The sequence below is a fragment of the Chrysochloris asiatica genome, unplaced genomic scaffold (assembly GCF_000296735.1).
Source record: "Chrysochloris asiatica unplaced genomic scaffold, ChrAsi1.0 scaffold00282, whole genome shotgun sequence".
Classification (NCBI taxonomy): domain Eukaryota; kingdom Metazoa; phylum Chordata; class Mammalia; order Afrosoricida; family Chrysochloridae; genus Chrysochloris; species Chrysochloris asiatica.
In genome coordinates, this window is record NW_006408800.1 from 2,934,254 (window position 1) to 2,953,516 (window position 19,263).

Genomic DNA, 19,263 nt, shown 5'->3' on the forward strand with positions numbered 1-19,263 from the left:
AACAAGGGTAAATTGCTACAATTTGATGAACCTGACCTATACTCATGGAAGGAGTAATTCTAAATACCAACAGAGAGGGAAGGAGTCTTCATATCAAGTATCGATGCTATCCCCTCTGTACACAGAGTAGATAGGGAAAGGCAACTTAGACATTGGCTACCTAAAATAAGGGGGTGATAAGGGCATGACGTGACTAGCTTACAAGGCTTCAAGAGGGAATTTAGTTCAAGAGTGGGGGCCGAGAAAGAGTCCCCACTGAATGGTTTTCGTCTTGTCTGGATGGGTCTGGTGAAAAGAGATGGGGATAAGATTCTTGATTCAATAGTGAATAATTGTTATCATAACTATTTGTGACTGTCACAATTGTAAAGGTAGAAGTTTTATAATAAAAATAGGGGAGTGGTTAATTTTACAGTCCAGAAACAGTGGACCCTAGGACCATCAAGGGAGAAGAGCACAAGCAGAATGCGGGACCTTATCCAGAGAAGCAGCAATGCCAGAGATGGAGGCAGAGATGGGGTCATGAAAAGGGGGAGCAGCTGAGGATTCTAGATTTATGAGAATAGAGGGACTAAGAGCTGGTGGCCAGGAGGCTGACTTACAGAATGTGCCCTTTAGAAGTGTAAATTATTATATATGCCTGAGTGTTTTTGTTTTAAAAAAGCTAAAGTGAATAGAGAGAAACACTGTTAACTGATGGTACATGGAGGGGATTATAATCATTGTAATGAAACAAGTTGTCTGATTTGTTGAATGTAAAACTGATAATCTGCCCTATAAACTTTTACTCAATTCACAATAAAAACCTTAAAAAAAATTATGCAACAAACCTAATTTCATAATCAGCAGACAATACATAGTTACCAAGCTTGTTTCTCTCTGATGACATGTATGTAAGGATTCATCATTTGAGAGCTGCATCTCCTTTTCTTTTAGCCCTCTCTGTGATTCTGTAGGAAGGCATTTAATTAACAGACATGAGATGGCAGGAGAAGTGTCAGTAGGGGGTTGGACAAGAAGCATAAAAGTCGAAACAGGCTATATAATTTGGAAAGTGATAGTTATTGTTGTTCAGTACCTTCAAGTTAGTTCCTGCTCATAGCGACCTTGTATAGGATTTCCAAGGCTTACAAGGCTTATGGGAACAGAAAGCATCATCTTTCTCCAGAGTTTAGCCTATAATTGGGAACAGTGGGAAAATAGGATAAAATGAGAGCTTTGGACTTTATTCTAAAGGACAACTACATATAAATAAAGAATATAGATTGTCTTTTTTGTTTCCTTTTGGCAATTCTTTGGGAGTCCATTTGGTAATTCTTTCTTGTTGTTGTTAAGTGCTGTTGAGTCCATTCTGACCCATGGCAACCCTGTATAGGGTTTCTGAGGAGTGACTGGTGAGCTTGAACCACCAGCCCTGCAGTTTAAACGGCTTTGCAGCCTGATGCATTAACCCACAGCGCCACACCAGGACTTTAGGGATGCTAAAATGATGCTTGATGAGCTTGGCAGCAAGCTAGCTGAGAGGTGCTGTATGATGTGCTAGTCCAGGGAATATGTGTGTGCTTAAACACTGTTCAGCTCAGTGGCAGTGAAGGTGAAGTGACAGAACTTGGTAACTTCTTGGATCCATGGTGTAAAGAAGATGATGGAGAAGAGGATGACTCACTTTCTTTCAGGGTGACTGGAAGGATGATGGGAACATAACAGTATTGAAACAGCTCAAGAGACAGTCAGTGCATTGATAGTGCGAATCATGAGTTTGTTTGGAGTATACCCACAGGGAGTACTCAGAGAGCTTTCTAGGATCTATCCATTGCCATCAAGGGAGATGAGTCAGGAGAGTGTGAGGACATGGCAGGAAGAGGTCCCATAGTTAAATTAGCTATGTCTGTGTTTCTACTAGATGAGGGAAACGAGCCTTCAAGCTAAAGTGACAGTTTAGGTTGGATGACTCACTTTCATTGCACTCCAGGCTTCTATAATTTTCTGTTTACTTCTCCTTGTTAATATACTATATCAGGGCTTGAAAAACTATGATCTGTGGGTCAGATCCAGTTTGCAAACTGTTTTTTGTAAATAAAGTTTTATTGGAACATAGCCATGTTCATTTGCTTATATATTGTCTGTGGTTACTTTTATGCTATAATGGCAGAGTTGAGTAGTTGCCTGTTGTTGTTGTTGTTGTTGTTAGGTGCCATTGAGTCAGGACTGACTAATAGCGACCCTATGCCCAACAGAATGTAACACTGCCCAATCTTGAGCCAACCTCGCAATTGTTGCCATGCTTGAGCCTATTGATGCTGCCATTTTGCCAATCCATCTCGCTGGGGGGTCTCCCTCTTTTTCTCTGACCCTCCACCTTACCAAACATGATATCCTTCTCCAGCAACTGGTCCCTCCTGACAATATGTCCAAAATATGAGAGACGAAGTTTGGCCATCCTGGCCTCCAAGGAGCACTCTGGCTGCATTTCTTCCAACACAGATCCATTGGTTCTTTAGGCAGCCCATGGCACTTTCAATATTCTCCTCCAACACCGTAACTCAAAAACATCAATTCTTCTACAGTTCCTGTGTTGCCTGAAAAGGCTAAAATATTTACTATCTAGACATTTTCAAGAGAAGACTGCTGACTTCTGTGCCATGCAACAATGACTATGAGATCTACTGGGCAGCAAAGGCCTGCAATGGCCCTCAGAAGTCTCTTTGATGAATCACTCTATTTATATATAAGTTAGGACTGTGTACCCATTGGAAGAAATTTAATCAAAATACTCAGGTAGCTAGCAGATGAACTATGGAGAAAGGGTCACTGCAAGAAAAGCCACCAAACCATCCCTGGTACATCCTCTTTATCAGCTAGGTTTGATAATTCATTACAATGACCACACAGAACTCAAAAAGTATACTCACAGTTGTGGTGTTTATTAGATTAAGTTAATAATACACAGTTCAGGGTCAGAAATGCTTAGGACCTCACATCAGACGTGACTACAGGCAGGCCTCCTTCTGGTCCTTAACCCTTTGGCCTTGGCTCTGCCCTTTGTGGGCAATGTTGAAAAGCTCTTTCATGTATGCTGATAAATGCCCAAAGAACACTCTGCTATAAGCCTCAAACCAAAGGCACTCAGCTCCTTGGGCCTATAAACCTAGCTCTCCAATTAAGTGTCTGGTGGTACCCCACTCTGCAAACAAGCTTCTTGTCCAGAGTCACTCAATTTTACTTGCTGTATTGGCTGAGAAGCCTGTCTTATGCTGTGGCTCTTGGTTCTACTGCTGCTGTTTCTCTACCGCACCTCTGGTATTACAACTCTGTTTGCTGTATCAAGGAGATTCACTGTGCAAGGATCTCAGGGTCCAAAGTATACACTCCACTCTTGGTTCTTCTTCATGATGGTAATGAGATCCTCCTCATGCTTCTGAGATGCCTCATTCATGTTACAGTTCCAAGTTTTCATAATTAGCCCTGGTAATCACTCACAATGTGTCATAATATCCTATCAGTATCATCTCCAACTGTCTCTTACCCAGATCCATCAAGAAAAAGTCATTGGGTGAGAGAGTTACAAAGACATGATTAGAAGAGATGATTTAAGTTATCCACTACACTGTAGTCAATCTGAACCAGAAAGACAAGAAGGAAGAGAGTAGAGGTTCAGAATTTAAAATCTCAGCCAAAGATGAACAATGTCGTGTGTCCAGAGATAAGATACAATTTTGACAATTATTCTACAGAAACAGCTCAGAGATGTTTGAAGTATGGAGTCAACTTCTAGTGGCTCTGCCAATGGAAATCACAACTAAAGTCATTCCAGGTTATAAACAGAGGGTAGTGATCGACTGTCAGTTTTGCTTGGATGCCCATAGTTGTAAACTTTCTCACTTACATTCATCTCACCAATCAGAAGAGTATCACAATTTTTTTTGACATTGTGTTTATTTATAAAGAGGACAGCTGATATTCAGAGCAGCTAAGTGACTTGGTGAAGGTCACATTGCTGATGAGTAGACAAATCACTCCTCTAGTCTTAGCCTTCTGGTTCTTTCTATACTGTTCTTCTCTCACACCCGTTTCCTCTCTTCTGACAATCCAGATGACTCTTATGCAAATGGTCTTCCGTTTTCCTAGACTGTACATTTCACATGTAAGCCCTATTACTGTGTCCACCAGGTCAGTTCCAATTCTTGGTGACCTTATGTATAACAGAACAAAACATTGTCTGATCCTGTGTCATCATACTTGTTTGTATGTTTGAGTCCATTGTTGTAGTCACCATGTCAATCCAATTCATGAAGAATTTCTCTCATTTTTGCTGAACCTTCACTTTACCCACCATGATGTCCTCCTCTAGTGAATCCTGATGATGTAAGTAAGCAAGCCAGAGTCTTACCATATCACTTTGAAGGTCCATTTTGATTGTATTTTTCCAAAGACTAATTTTTTCATTCTTCTGGTAAGCTCTGTTATTAACTTCTTAATGGATGTTATTAAAGATCCTTAATATGATATGGATGAGTCAAAGATGGGTTATTCCCAGAAAAATATTTTTAAAGTATATATATATTTTATTGATAGTTGCTGTTAGTTCCATTTTGGCTTGTGACAGCCCCAAATGTACAGAGTAGAGCTACTTCATAGTTTCCACACCTGTAACCTTTCGGAGAAACATTGCCAGACCTGTTTTCCAAGGAACCTCCAGATGTGTTTGAAACATCAACCTTTTACATAAGAGTCAATGCCTTGAACCACCCTGGGGCTTTTTTCATTGTGTTGTTGTTGTGAATATATACCGCACAATATACACTAATTGAACTATTTTTATTATTATTATTGTGAATTGAGTGATAGTTTACATGAGGGAACATCAGCTTTACATTCATCCTATCATATTTCATTTCATTGCAGTGATTACAATCCCCTCCATGCATTATCATTTAAAAGTATTTGCTTCCAATCTCTCTGTTTTTTTGTTTTGTTTTGTTTTGGCTGTACACTGAAATACTCAGGAATATATCACCATTCAAACAACCAAAGGGTACACCCCTACAGCCTGACCCCCGGCCATTGGCACACAGCCTATCTCCATCCCTGAGTCCAGTGTCCCCATCTACTCTATCTCTCCATGTCATCATCTCTGCCTCCATCTCTGGCATCACTGCTTCTCTGGATAGGGTCCCACAGTACACTCTTCTCACTTGATGGTCCCAGGGTGCTCTGCTCCTGGACTGCAAGATCCAACCATTCCCCTCTTTTTGTTACGAAGTGTCTACCTTTATATTTGCAACACTCACAATCAGTGTTGATAGCAACTATTCACTATTGAACCACAAGAGTCTTATCCCCATCTCCTTTCACCAGCCTGTCCTGACAGGTTGGAAACCACACTGTGGAGATTCTACCTTCCCCCACACCCTCTGAAAGTAGAGTCCCTCTTGAAATCTTGTAAGCAAATCACTTCATGCCTTTGTAGCCCTCCATTTTGGGTAGCCAATGTTTAAGTTACCCATCCTTGTCAACCCTATGTACTGAGGAGGTATGAATGATCCTCTCTGTAAAGATTTGTTCCCTCTTTTGAGCTACTACATACCAAGCATAGGTCAAGTTCATCAAATTGTAGTGGATTACTCTTTTTTCGTCTTTTTTATTCCTCTAGTCTAGTTCTGATCGGCCAGCCATTGAAGCCATGTCAAATGGGTACTATCTGCAAGTATGGGTGTTTTTGTGCATCTCCCCTCACTTCATACCAGCCGAACCTTTTACTCTCTGCTCTAGTTCTCTGTGGCTATGTCCCTGTCTCTGGGCCCAGGAGTCCCCAGGTCTTGCCACACTGCTGGCCAGCCAGGACTCAATCTAGGTTGACAGGAGTCTATTGAACATGATTGGACCTAGCTCAGAACTTCATTGCTGTTTTTCCCCTACTTCCCTTTATCGGAAGACCAATGTGGTCACTAGCAAGACCACATGCTTTCTCGTTTATTCCCCTTGAGTCTCAGTCTTGGAACAGTGTTTGACCTAAGGGGACCCTACCGCTTGTCTTGATGTCTCCCAGGTAAACAACTTGCTTGTTCTTGTAGAAGTCAATTGGACTACTGTTACTGTTTTTGATTTTTCTTGCTGGTGTTTCAAGAAGTATCTTCTGTTCTAGCTGCTCCAGGCTGATCTTCTTGTCCTTTCAAGTGGAAATTTCCCACCTTAGAAGATTCTGGATGGAGATCAGGATTCCACCTATGGTCTTATGCAGTGCAAAGGCTCTGCAGGAAGCCTCCTTCACTGGGCAAGTTCTAGCCCCATTTTAGGTATTCCAATCAGTTATTGGCTAAAGATGGACTTACAAGCTTTCTATAGTGATGTTTCTCGGTATTCCTTTCTCTCCCCTGAAGTGTCTATTTTACATTAGTAGGCAAGGGAATCTGAGTTTCAAAAGACAGCCAAGCATCTTAACATTATTTCTCCTCTTTTATCCATTCAAACCATGCCTCAATCTCTGTAACCCAGAGCCCTGTTGTTCCAAGGTTGAGCATACATCATTATTTATCTCCGTCCCATTTAGCCCATGCAAACCGGCCTAAATGTTCTCCCGTCCACCTTGTTCTTCCATTCCCTCCCACTTCTAGTGTATCACCCCACCCCCTGCACCCAAATTATCCTGTGTTTATTCCCTATCCTGTGCTCCAACTTCCCATCCCTCCCCTTGCCCCACCCCCCATGTGCTGGTAACCAACAAAGAATTCCCCCCCTTTTTAGTGTAGGTACTTTTTAAAAAGCTTTTACACTAATGGTCCTGTGCAGTATTTCTCCATTTGTGACTGACTACATTTACTCAGCATGATGTCTTCAAGATGCGTACATGTTATGAGGTGGCTTGAAGCTTCCTTATTATTCTTCAGGGTAGCATAATATTCCATTGTGTGTATGTACCACAGTTTGTTTACCCATTCTTCAGTTAATGGGCACTTTGGCTGTTTCCATCTCTTTGTTATTATAAATAGTGCTGCTAGGAACATTGATGTGCACATACCTACTACCTACTTGTGTTATGGCTCATATTTCTTGTGGATATATAACAAGTAGAGGAATTGCTTGATCATACGGTATTTCTATTTCCAACTTCTGAGGAAGTGCCGTACTGTTTTCCAGAGTGGTTGGACCATTTTGCAATCCCACCAGCAATGTCTCTCCACATCCTCACCAGCATTTATTGTCTTCTACTTTTTTGATCTTTGCTGTTATTGCTGATGTGAGATGATATCTCATTGTTGATTTGATTTGCATCTCTCTAATGGCTAGTGTTGACCAAACTTTGTCTCTCATGCTTTGGACATATTGTCAGGAGGGACCAGTCGCTGGAGAAGGTTATCATGTTTGGTAAGGTGAAAGCTCAGAGAAAAAGAGGAAGACCCCCAGCAAGATGGATTGGCTATGTGGCAGCATCGATGGGCTCAAGCGTGGCAACAATTGTGAGGTTGGCCCAGGACCGGGCAAGGTTTAATTATCTTGTGCATAGGGTCATTTTGAGTTGGTACTGATTTGATGGCACCTAACCACAAAAACAATGGCTAGTGTAGCTCTGGTTACGTAGTGGTTGTGAATTGGGCTGCTAATAGAATCTATCAGTTTGAATTTACCAGATGTTCCACATGAGAAAGATGAGGCTTTCTGCTCCCATAAAGATTTACAGCCTCAGAAATCTTGTATAGGGTCACTATAGGTTGGAATCGACTCCATGGTACTTAACAACAACAACAATAATGGCAAGTGACCGTGAACATTTCTTCATATGTTTGTTGGCTGCAGAATCTCCTCCTTCGTGAAATATCTGTTCACTTCCTGTGCCCATTTATTAATTGGGTTATTTGTCTTTTTCTTGTAGAGGTATTATAGTTTCCTATATATTATAGAAATGAATCCCTTGTCTGTTGTATCATTGCAAAAAAATATTTTCCTATTCTGTGGGCTTTCTTTCTATTCTTTTGATGAAGTCTTTTGACGCACATAAGTTTTTAATATTTAGTATGTCCCAATCATGTATTTTGTTTCCTTTTTTTTTACATTTTTATTGTGAGTTATGTGATAGTTTACATGGAAGAACATTAGCTTTACATTCATCGTATCTTATTTCGTTTAATTGCAATGACTACAATTCCCTGCATGCGTCATGAAACAGCTAAAGGGTACACCCTACAAGCCTGCCCCCTGGCTGTCAACACACAGCTCCTCTCCTTCCTAGAGTCCAGAGTCCCCACCTGCTCCATCTCTCCATGTTATCCTCTCTACCTCCATCTCTGGTGTTGTTGTTTCTCTGGACAGGGTCCCACACTATATTCTTCTTCCCTAATGGCCCCAGGGTTCTCCACTCCTGGATAACAAGATTAGCCACTCCCCTCCTTTTGTTACAAAGTGTCTACCTTTATATTTGCAACACTCACAATCAGTCTTGATAGCAATTATTCACTATTGAACCACAACAGTCTTATCCCCATCTCCTTTCAGCCCTGTCCAGACAGGTTGGAAACCACTCAGTGAAGGTTCTACCTTCCCCCGCACCCTCTGAAACTAGGCTCCCTCTTGAAATCTTGTAAGCCAGTCAGTTCTTGTCTTTTTAGACCCCCCATTTGGGGTAGCCAATGTTTAAGTTACCCATCTCTGTCAACCCTGTGTACCGAGGGGGTGGGAATGATCCTCTCTGTAAAGATTCGTTCCCTCTTTTGAGCTACTACATACCAAGCATAGGTCAAGTTCATCAAATTGTAGTGGATTACTCTTTTTTCCTCTTCTTTCTTCCTGTAGTTGAGTTCTGGTCATCTAGCCATTGAAGCCATATCAAATGGGTCCTATCTGCAAGTATTGGTGTTCTTGTGCATCTCCCCTCACTTCATATCAGCCTGACCCTGCACTCTCTGCTTTAGTCTTCTGTGGCCATGCCCCTTTTCCTGGGCCTAGGAGTTCTCAGGTCTCACCATAGTGCTGGCCAACTATGTCTCAACCCAGATTTACAGGAGTCTATTTAATGTTGTTGGACTTAGCTCACAACTTCATTTCTGTTTTTATCCCACTTCCCCTTGTGCTTAACAGCAAAACCACATGCCTGCTCATGTATTCCCCTTTAATTTTAGTCTTGGAAGGGGGTTTTCCCTGAGGGGACCTGACCACTTGCCTTGATGGCACCCGGGCCAATGGTTTGCTTATTCTTGTAGTAGTCCATCAGACAGCTGTTAATTGTTTTTTTGTTTTATGCTGGTCTTTCTTTCAAGAAGTGTCTTCTGTTTTTTTCTACCCATTCCAGGCTGGTCAGCTTGTCCTTTCAGTGGAAATTTCCCACCTCAAAATGTTCTGGATTAGGATCAGGATTCCACATATGATCTTATGCAATGCAAAGGCTCTGCAGGAAGCCTCCTTCACTGGGCAAGTTCTAGCCCCATTTTAGGTATTCCAATCAGTTATAGGCTGAAGAAGGACTTACAAGCTTTCTATGCTGATGTTTCTGGCTATTCCATTTTCTCCCCCTCTAGAGTCTATTTTACAAGGTACAAAAGACAGCCAAGCATCTTAACATTATTTCTCCTCTTTTACCCATTCTAACCATGCCTTAATCCCTGTATCCCAGAGCCCTGTTGTCCCAATGTTGTTCATACATCATTATTTACCTCTGCCCACTTAGCCCATGCAAACCTCCTAACTGTTCTACCATCTGCCTTGTTCTTCCATTCCCCTCTCCCTTCTACTTTGTGTAATTTTCACATCACAACGTTTGGTAGTATGTGTGTGCCCTGTATGAGAGCCCTCACATTTATCCATATTTTTTCATTGATGGCCTTTATAATTCTAGGATTGCCATTTAGGTCTGTAATCTATATTGAGTTGGTTTTTATAGATGCTGTGAGATAAAGTTCTTTTTTCAATCTTTTGCATATTGATTTCCAGTTCAGCCAACACCATCTGTTGAAGTGACTATCTCCTCCCCATGCACTATACGTAGGCCCTTTGCTGAAAATCTGTTGGCTGTATGTGGATGGATTAATATCTCAATTCTCAATTCTATTCCATTGATATATGTATCTATCACTGTACCAGAGCTGTTTTGATCACTGTAGTTGTGTAGTAAATTTTGAAATCGGGGAGTGACAGGCTTCCAACTTTATTTTTCTTCTTAAGCAGTGCTTTGCTTATCCTGGGCCGCTTTCCTTTCCATATAATATTTGTAATTGTTTTTTCCATCTCTTTGAAGAATGTCGTTGGAATCTGGATTGGGATTGCCTTATATGTGTAAATTCATTTTCATAATGTTAGTCTTCCTATCCAGGAACATTGCATTTTTTTCCATCTTTGTAAGTGTCTTTTGGTTTCTTATAGTTTTGTTTTGTAGTTTTCTTTGTATAGGTCCTTTGTTTCTCTGATTACATTTATTCCTAAATATTTCATCCTTTGGGTGGCTATTGTAAATGACATTGCTTTCCTAATGTCCTTTTCAGCACTGTTGTTGTTAATATAGAGGAATCCAACTGATTTTTGTATGGAGTATATGCTGCCACTTTGCTGACTATTCCAATGAGGTCCAGTAGTTTTTTTTTTTTTTTTTTTACTGAGTCTTTGGGATTCTCTATGTATAGGATTATATCATCTGCAAATAGAGCTTTACTTCCTCTTTGCCATCTTGGATGCCTTTAATTTCCCTGTCTTGCCGTATAGCTCTTGCTAAGACTTCCAGCACAGTATTGGATAGGAGTGGTGATAAAGGGCATCTTAGTCTGGTTCCTGTTCTCAGCGGGAAGGCTTTCAGTTTCTCTCCATTGAGAGTAATGTAGGCTGTTGGTTTGTATATATGCTCTTAATTATGTTGAGGAATATCCCTTCAATTCCTACTTTGTTGAGTGTTTTTTATCAGGAATGGATGTTGGATTTTGTCAAATGCCTTTTCTGCATTAATCGATATGATTATGTGGTGATTTTCCTTTTTCTTATTTATATGGTGGATTACATTGATAGTTTTTCTGATGTTCCACCATCCTTGCATTCCTGATATGAATCCCACTTGGTCATGATGTATTATTTTTTTGGTGTGCTGTTGTATTATTTTGGCTAGGATTTTGTTGAGAAATTTTGCATCTAAATTCTTGAGGGATATTAGTCTATAATATTCTTTCTTAGTTAGGTCCCTCCCTGGTTTTGGTAAGAAGGTTATGCTGCTTTTTAAAATGTATTAGGAAGTTTTCCATCCTCTTCTATATTCTAGAACAATTTGAGTAGAATTTGTGGCAGCTCTTCCCTGAATGTTTGGTAAATCTCACCAGTGAAGCCATCTGGACCTGGACTTTTTTTGGTTGAGAGATGTTTGATTTCTTCATTTGTTATCAGTCTGTTCAAGTTTTCTACTGCACTCTGTGCAAGGTTAGGTAGGTCATGTTTCTCTAAATGTGTCCATCTCTTATAAGTGTTCAATTTTTTTGGAGTACAACTCTTCATAGTATTTTGGTAATATCCTTTTGATTTAGTTTGATTCCATTGTGACATCACCCGTGTGGTTTCTAATAAGTGTTATTTGTGTCTTCTCCCTCTTTTATTTTGTTAGTTTTGCCAGTGGTTTGTCAAAGTTATTAATCCTTTCAAAGAACCAGCTTCTTGTCCTGTTGATTGTTTCTGTAGTTTCTGTTTTCTATCTCCTTTATATCTGCTGTAATCTTTATTATTGATTTTCTTTGGGTGACTGTAGCTTCCCTGTGTTGGTGTGTTTCTAATTGTTGTAGATGCTGTGTTAATGTGTTAATTTTAGATCTTTCTTCTTTTTGGATATGTACATTTATTGCAATAAATTGTTCTCTCAGCACCGCTTTCGCCGTGTCTCATAGATTTTGGTTTGTTGTGGTGTCGCTCTCATTAGTTTCTACGAACTAAGTGAGTTCATGTTTAATTTCTTCTAGGTGTTATTCAGTTTCCATATATTTGACTTTATTTCCTTGGTCTTCTTATTGTTGATTTCTAATTTGATAGCATTGAGGTCTGAAAAGATGCTGTGTAGTATTTTGATGCTTGTAAATTCGTGGAGGCTTGCTTTGTGACTTAACACATGGTCAATTCTGGAGAATGTTCCATGTGCACTGGAAATTAATGTGTATTATGCTGTTGTTAGGTTGAAGGCTCTGTACACATCTATGAGATCAAGTTGGTTGTTCTGTGTTGTATAGTTCCTCTGTATCTTTGTTGAGTTTCTTTCTGGTGGGTCTATCACTTTTTGAAAGTTGTGTACTAAAATCTCCCACTATAGTTGTATTTATTGTACACTATTTATCCCACTATTTCTTTCTTCAATTCTAGTAGGGTTTGCTTTTTATGTCTTGGTGCTCTTTCATTGGGAGCTTAGATATTTATTATGGTTATGTCTTGCTCAATTGACCCTTTAATCATGAGATAGTGTCTTTCTTTATCTCGTATGCTGGTTTTTGCTATAGTTTATTTTATTAGAGATTAGTATTGCCATTCCTGCTTGATGTTTTTTTTCGCAATTAGCTTGGTATATTTTTTCCACCCTTTAACTTTTAGTCTGTTTTTGTCTTTGTGTGACTTTGCAGACAGTATATTGAAGTATCTTGCTTTCTTATCCATGTTGCCACTGTCTGTCTTCCCTGGTGCATTTAATCTACTGACATTCAGTGCAATTATCAATAGGTATGGATTAATTGCTGTCATTATGTTAAGTTGTGTGTGTGTGTGTGGTGCTGTTCATTCCTTTTTTCTGCATGCTTTTTTGTGCTGAGTTCATGTTTTTTTGAGCTGTTTGTCAGTTTCTTCTTAGTTTTAATGTTTCCTTGTTCTACTTGGATCTTAATTTTCATGGTAAGTTGTAAAGTATTAACTTTCTTTATGGTTACCCTATATCGTCTACTAACTTTTCTCTCCATTTAACATAGTCTGTTGTACTCTCCAGTCTACTTGACCTCCTCATCACTTAGATCCCTATACCTATATTTTTCCCTTTTTTGACATTGTATTGTTTTGATCTTTGGTTGTCCTCAGAGGTCCTCTGAATTCATTGTTGTAATTTTGTACCATTCTGGACTCTACTATCTGTTGACTGAGTTCTGGGTGGTGCTGCCACTTCTTTCAATCTCTGGTTGTTGTCTGTTCTTGTTGGTTTTCATTCCAAATACTCCTATTAGGAGGTTTTGAATTGCTGGATTGGCTTTGACAAAGTCTCTTAGCTTCTGTTTATCCTGGAATGTTTTGATTGCACCATTGTATTTGATTGACAATTTTTCTGGATAGACAATTCTTTATTGGCAGTTTTTTTTTTTTTTTTTCCCTTTTAGGGTTTTATATATTCTTCCCCATTGCCTTCTTGCCTACATGGTTTCTTCTGAGAAGTCAGAGCTTAATCTGGTTTGCTTGCCTTTGTAAGGAACACTGGAACACTTTTCTTTTCCCTGGCTGCTTTTAGCATTCTCTTCTTGTCTTTAATTTTAAAGAGCTTGATTATTGTATATCTTGGTGATTTTCTTTTGGGGTCTATCCTTCCTGGGGTTCATTCAGCTTCATGAATGCTTATCTTCTCATCCTTCAAGATGTTAGGGAAATTTTCTTCCAGCAACTATCTCTTCTGTGGTTTTCTATGATTCTTCCTGTCCTGGAGTGCCAATAATTCTTAAGTTATTCCTCTTCATGTTATCCAACATGAATCTTAGACTCTCTTCAAATTTTTTTTGTTAGTTTTTTTTTCTGCTTGCTCTTCTATCTTAGCAGCATTGACAGATTTGTCTTCCAGCTTTCTGGTTCTGGCTTCCATCTCTTCAATTCTACTCCTTTGCCCTTTCAGTGTATTGTCCATTTCTATCATCTGGACCTGTTTTTGCAGGTTTTGAATTGTTTCCAAAGCTATCTCTATCTTGTTTCATTGCTCCTGTAGCACTTTACTGACTTCTTCCTTATTTTCCCTCACCTCTCTGTGGAGTATTTAAGTTTGTTTCTATACCATTCTTCTGAATTCCTTCTCAGGAAGAGCCAAAGCCTGCTGTTCTTCTAAGGGGAAGTCTATATCTGCCTCCAGCTCATTTGTCTCAGTTAGTCTTTTCTGGTTTTGGACATGTGGTGAGATATTTTGTTGTTTTATTCTTGGACATTTTCAATACTTAGATGCAGTTTAATGATTAAATAAATGTATGTTGCTGTGTTGTTAAGCTTACTGGGTGTCTCCTGGTGGATGTGATCTGGAGATAGGCTTCCCTTTTCACATCTCTTATTACTCAGATGCAAGCTATCTTAGCAAGTGTTGGCTATCTGTATAATGCCTAGCATCTGGTATTGGCTCCTGTCCGGATTATGGAATATTATGGGGTATGATTGTAGTTTGGCTATTTTGCCACACTTTTTTTCTTCGGTAACATAGGGAGAGAAAGCTCCTGCCTCCAGGAAACAGGTGATACTAAAAGGACCAAAATAGAAACAATATAAAAACAGAGACAAAAACCATCATACAAAAACAAAAATAAAACCACTGACTATCCAGCATCCTTTGCTGTACAGGGTAGTAGGCATGCACAGTAGAAACCTCCAGCAGTGGGTGGGGGTGTCCAATTGATCAGATCCCTCCTCTACTCACCACTATGGAGGTGCACAGATAGATATTGAGAAATGAATGGAAGAAAGATTGTCCACTATTTTTATTTCTGAAGGTCTGTTAGATATCTGCATATGCACATCATAATTCTCAAAATAACTGTGTCCTTGTATATAGTAGTTGTTGTTGGCTCTTGCCTTTTATATTTGGGTCTTACAAGGTGCAAATATCATTTTGATGTCTGGCCAGAACTACTGTGTCTTGTTAGGTAAGGCAGGAATAATAAAGGGTCCTGCCCATGTCAAGTTTAGTTCTTTGTCCCAGAGTCAGACATTACAAGAAGCAGCCAAATGTTAGTTTGTAGGTCTGCTGCGGCTTTCTGAGATTTCCTCTTTGAATCATGGGAAAACTTTACTCTGTGGGTGCAATGCTGGACCCTTTTGGGGGTGTGATCCCACCTGCCTGAAGGTGTCCAGGCTGGGCAGAGAGGGTGCCACAGGAAGAGGAGGAAAGAAAAATTAAAAATCTGTAACACCTTTTTTTCTAGATGGTGCTCTGGGACTTCATCTCTATACATTTTCACATGTACCATTTAGTGAAATTGCTAATGTTTTTTGGTGTTGTGGAACAATTATGACTCAATTTGTTTGAGTTATTCTTCCTGTATTAACATAAATCCATAACTCCCCAAAGATGCTGATCTTATCTTTTGAGTTGATCCCATAGAGATAGTTCTCTAAAATGCATAATGCTCAAGGCAGACAGTCATTACCAGTTAAGCTAAACTATTGTTGGGTTTTATGAAGACTTCAAAGGACATTTTTTAATCTAAGTTTTAAAGATCATCTTAAGGTAATAATTTCAGAGGTTCATCCAACCCCCTTGGCTCCAAAATGTTTAGCGTCAAAGGAGTTTGAAATTCTGTTCTGCATTTCCACCCCATCAATCAGTATTCTTCTATGAAATCTTGGATCAAAATGCTCAATAATGGTAGCCAGGTACCACCACTTTTGATCACATGGCAAAGGAAGCAATTGTTCAAGGAAGCAATAAATCAAGCATTCTACTTCCTCCTTATATTCCTTACCTTCTTAATTCTCTGTTGCCCATGACAAATAAAGGCCAATTTTCATTCCTTGAAAACTTGATTGATTATAAGGTCTAAAACTCCAGGCCCAGTGCAACAAATTGGAGGTAAGCATGACTAACCAAGTTACTAGGCCAATTAACTGCACTGCCCATGAAACCATGACCCTAAACCAGCAAGTCAAGAAACAAAATCCTATGATGAGTTTCGTTGTACATAATCAACACCAGAAGATTATATATATATATATTTTTTTTTTACATCACACAACTTTCTACAAGTATATAATTACTGGCAGCAATGATAGTAATTGGCTGTGCAACTCTTTTCTTTATCAACATGATTTTTCCTTCAACATGAACTTCCCCCTTCTCCCTTCTGTGCGTAGTAACTACTACCAAACTTTGGTCTTTAGACATTTGCCTTTTCTTTTTATATATGTGATGCCATGCTGTATTTGTCTTTTTGTAACTGATTTATTTCAATCAGCATGATGTCTTAAAGCTCCATCTATCTTCCAACATGTACCAAGTAAAGGTTTACTGCTACATCATAAGGAAACATAAGATACAACGTAGGATAAATTATAAGAGAACTGAAAGAAGAAAACAAAAATTATTTGAGTGGGAGCATGAAATGAAATGGTATAAAGGCATTGTGTATCCTATAATGAACTCCTCACATCGGCCACTCATTTAGCTCCAAACATGTGAAACATGTGAAACAACCATGTTAATGCCATCAAGTCAGTTCCAACTCATAGACACACTATATAGGGTTTCCTACAACAAGGAGCTCTGGTAATGTAGTGGTTTCAAATCATAGGCACAGGGAGTTTGTGTGGCTCAGTGGTGGGATGTCTCCTCAGTACACTTGACACTGGCTTTTTGATCTTTCACAGGAATAACGCTCTATAGTCATCCTTACGGAGGAGCCTTGCTGAATGAAGACAAGATGTGAGTTAAAGAAATTGTTGGGGAGGGTGGGCAAACTCATTAAAAATCACCAAACTATGGAAGGAAATCATTGAGTTTACTTGGGGTTGTTTGATCTCTCTTCTACGTTTGCTTTATCATGAGAGAGTTTTTTATATATACTTAGTGACACAGGATTTGGGCATTTCTTTGCAAAATGTGAGGGCAATTATTATTACACAAGGAAACACATAGCTGACTGAGTTTACAATGGAAAACATATCATCGTGCAACTGTATTTCCAAAAAATATGTTCTGGGGGATGAGTTCCTTCAAGATCATGGAATCTAAACAGTAACTTCCAGAGCATTATTTTGGGTAGAAATCGCAAATGTGGTATTAATATAGGTTAATATAATAATGACCCCTTGACAGTTTCTCATGTTCCTTTCTGTCCAGAGAGTGAGGTATGGTAATAAAGCTGGTGTTCTGTCTGGGCAGGATCAAATCTCAACCTCTTTTTTTTTTATTAAATAAATGGACAGTGCTTCTGCCTTGCCTTCTCTTTTTTGTCAGCTCTTCTTCTCTATCTTGTGGCTGACAGGTTTTTAGTAAAACAGATAATAAAGTACAGTGATATTTTTATACTTTATAAAGCCAGTTACCAACTCATAGTCATCCTATGAGTTTCCGAGTTGTGGTCCATATGTGTGATCTGTAATGTTCCAGTGGATGTGTTTGCAGAAATAGATCACCAGGTCTTTTGTCCAAGACACCTGTGAGTGGACACAAATCTCCAATCTTTTATTTAGTGCCAAGTACATTAACCATATGCATATCCCTTGTTGTTATTGTTAGGTGCCAATGAGTTGGTACCAACTCATAGTGACCTTATGCACAGCAGAATGAAACACTGCCTGATCCTGGGCCAACCTCACTATTGTTGCCACACTTGACCCCTTTGATGCTGCCACTTGGCCAATCCATCTCGCTGGGTGTCTTCCTCTTTTTTTCTGACCCTCCACCTTACCAAAAATGATATCCTTCTCCAGCGACTGCTCCCTCCTGACAATATGTCCGAGGTATGAGAGACAAAGTTTGGCCATCCTGGCCTCCAAGGAGCACTCTGGCTGCACTTCTTCCAAAACGGATCTATTGGTTCTTTTGGCAGCCCATTCGTATCTCTAGAACTCCATATACTTCATATTATGTGCCAAATTGCATTTAAAAGCACAAATGAGCATTCTCACCTTAAGTCTGTCCTCATGTTAATGTATACTGATTTCCAGAATCTGCCATTAATGACTTCTGGCACACATCCATAATTCTAAAAGGAGACAAACTAATATCTATTATAAAAGAAGAAGTCAAGAGAACATAGTGGACCTTGTTTGCTACCAAGTTTGATCATGCCCTCGACTATAACCTGACTGTTCCTAAAGAGTTAGCTCAGAGGAGGGGACTAATTGATTTGAGAGTAGAATGTTAATAGTTGTTGTTGTTAAGTGCTGTCAAGTCGATTCTGACCCATAGCGACCCTGTATAGGGTTTCTAAGGAGCAGCTGGTGACCACTAACCTTTCAGACTGCACTTTGCAGTCTGGCACATTAATCCCCAGTGCCACACCAGGACTCCTGTACAACATGGGCAATTTATTTTGATTTTTATTGGGAGTCTAGCTCAGTGATCAAGAATAGATGTCTAGACAGGGAAACTCTGAGTGTTCTTTCAATTTTCTAATCCTTGTTTATGCCTCATAAGCTAAAAATGGTATGTTCAAAAGGTTGTTCTCTCAAAAGGAGTTTTGAGAGAATACATGTTTCTTGCCAATATAACTGGTCAACCATATATCCTAGATGAATGGGTTTTATCACTGTTACTGCTGTCAATTCTTTGTCTATTATCTAATGAGCCACTTTGTCAATCTACAGCTTGGAGAGCATCCGACAGTGCGGCGTTGCCCTCTGCATCGTGTTGGGTTTCTCCATCTTGACTGCATCAATTGGGAGCTTCGTGGTGAAAGACAGGGTTACTGGAGCCAAACGATTGCAGCACATCAGTGGCCTTGGCTATAGGATGTACTGGTTCACAAACTTCCTGTATGACATGGTATGATTTTGGAATGAGATCCCATGTGCCTCTATCTGGTGAACTGTCTAATTGTGTAGGTGGGGAAGGGTAGATGTCAGTACATCAGACTAATCCATAAGAGAAAACCTCAGAGAGAAATTACCATTGATTCACTTTGGACTCAGAATGACCCTGGAGGGCGTAGAAGAACTACCCCATGGAGTTTTCAAGGCTGCACATCATTACGGGAAGTGCATCGCCATGTAGATTTCTTTCACTGAGGGACTGGTGGGTTTGAACTGCCCACCTTTCAATCAGCAACTGAATGCTTATGTTAAGAGCCTTTCATGTTGTGCCTTTTCCTATCATGACCAACCACTTCGGGTTATTTCATAAGAGAGCAGATTGACAAGCTTTAGGGAGAGATCTTGAAAATGAGGGGTCTCCTCCAAAAGTGCAGATCAGGAAGATAAAGGGTAGAAGGTAAGATGATAAAAATAATTGGAAATGATATATCACCTGTTTGCATAAAATTAACTTCAGTGACACCTTGGCCTTATTTTCAAATTTGTATAGAAGGTATTGACAATTTTTTAAATTGTCGATTTTAAAGGTTTTTAAACCTTAAAAAAAAAAAAGTTTTTAAA

The 19,263-nt window shown here is 39.5% G+C and overlaps 1 protein-coding gene across 1 annotated transcript in view; it reads left to right on the top strand.

Moving 5' to 3' along the window:
* The window catches only part of LOC102815532 (ATP-binding cassette sub-family A member 13-like), an 857,870-nt gene that overhangs the window by 597,482 nt on the left and 241,125 nt on the right, over positions 1-19,263 (top strand). Inside the window, exons 49-50 of the mRNA XM_006874535.1 lie at positions 16,534-16,588; positions 18,478-18,655. Coding sequence (XP_006874597.1) covers positions 16,534-16,588; positions 18,478-18,655 — 233 coding nt within the window. The remainder of the gene's footprint in view (positions 1-16,533; positions 16,589-18,477; positions 18,656-19,263) is intronic.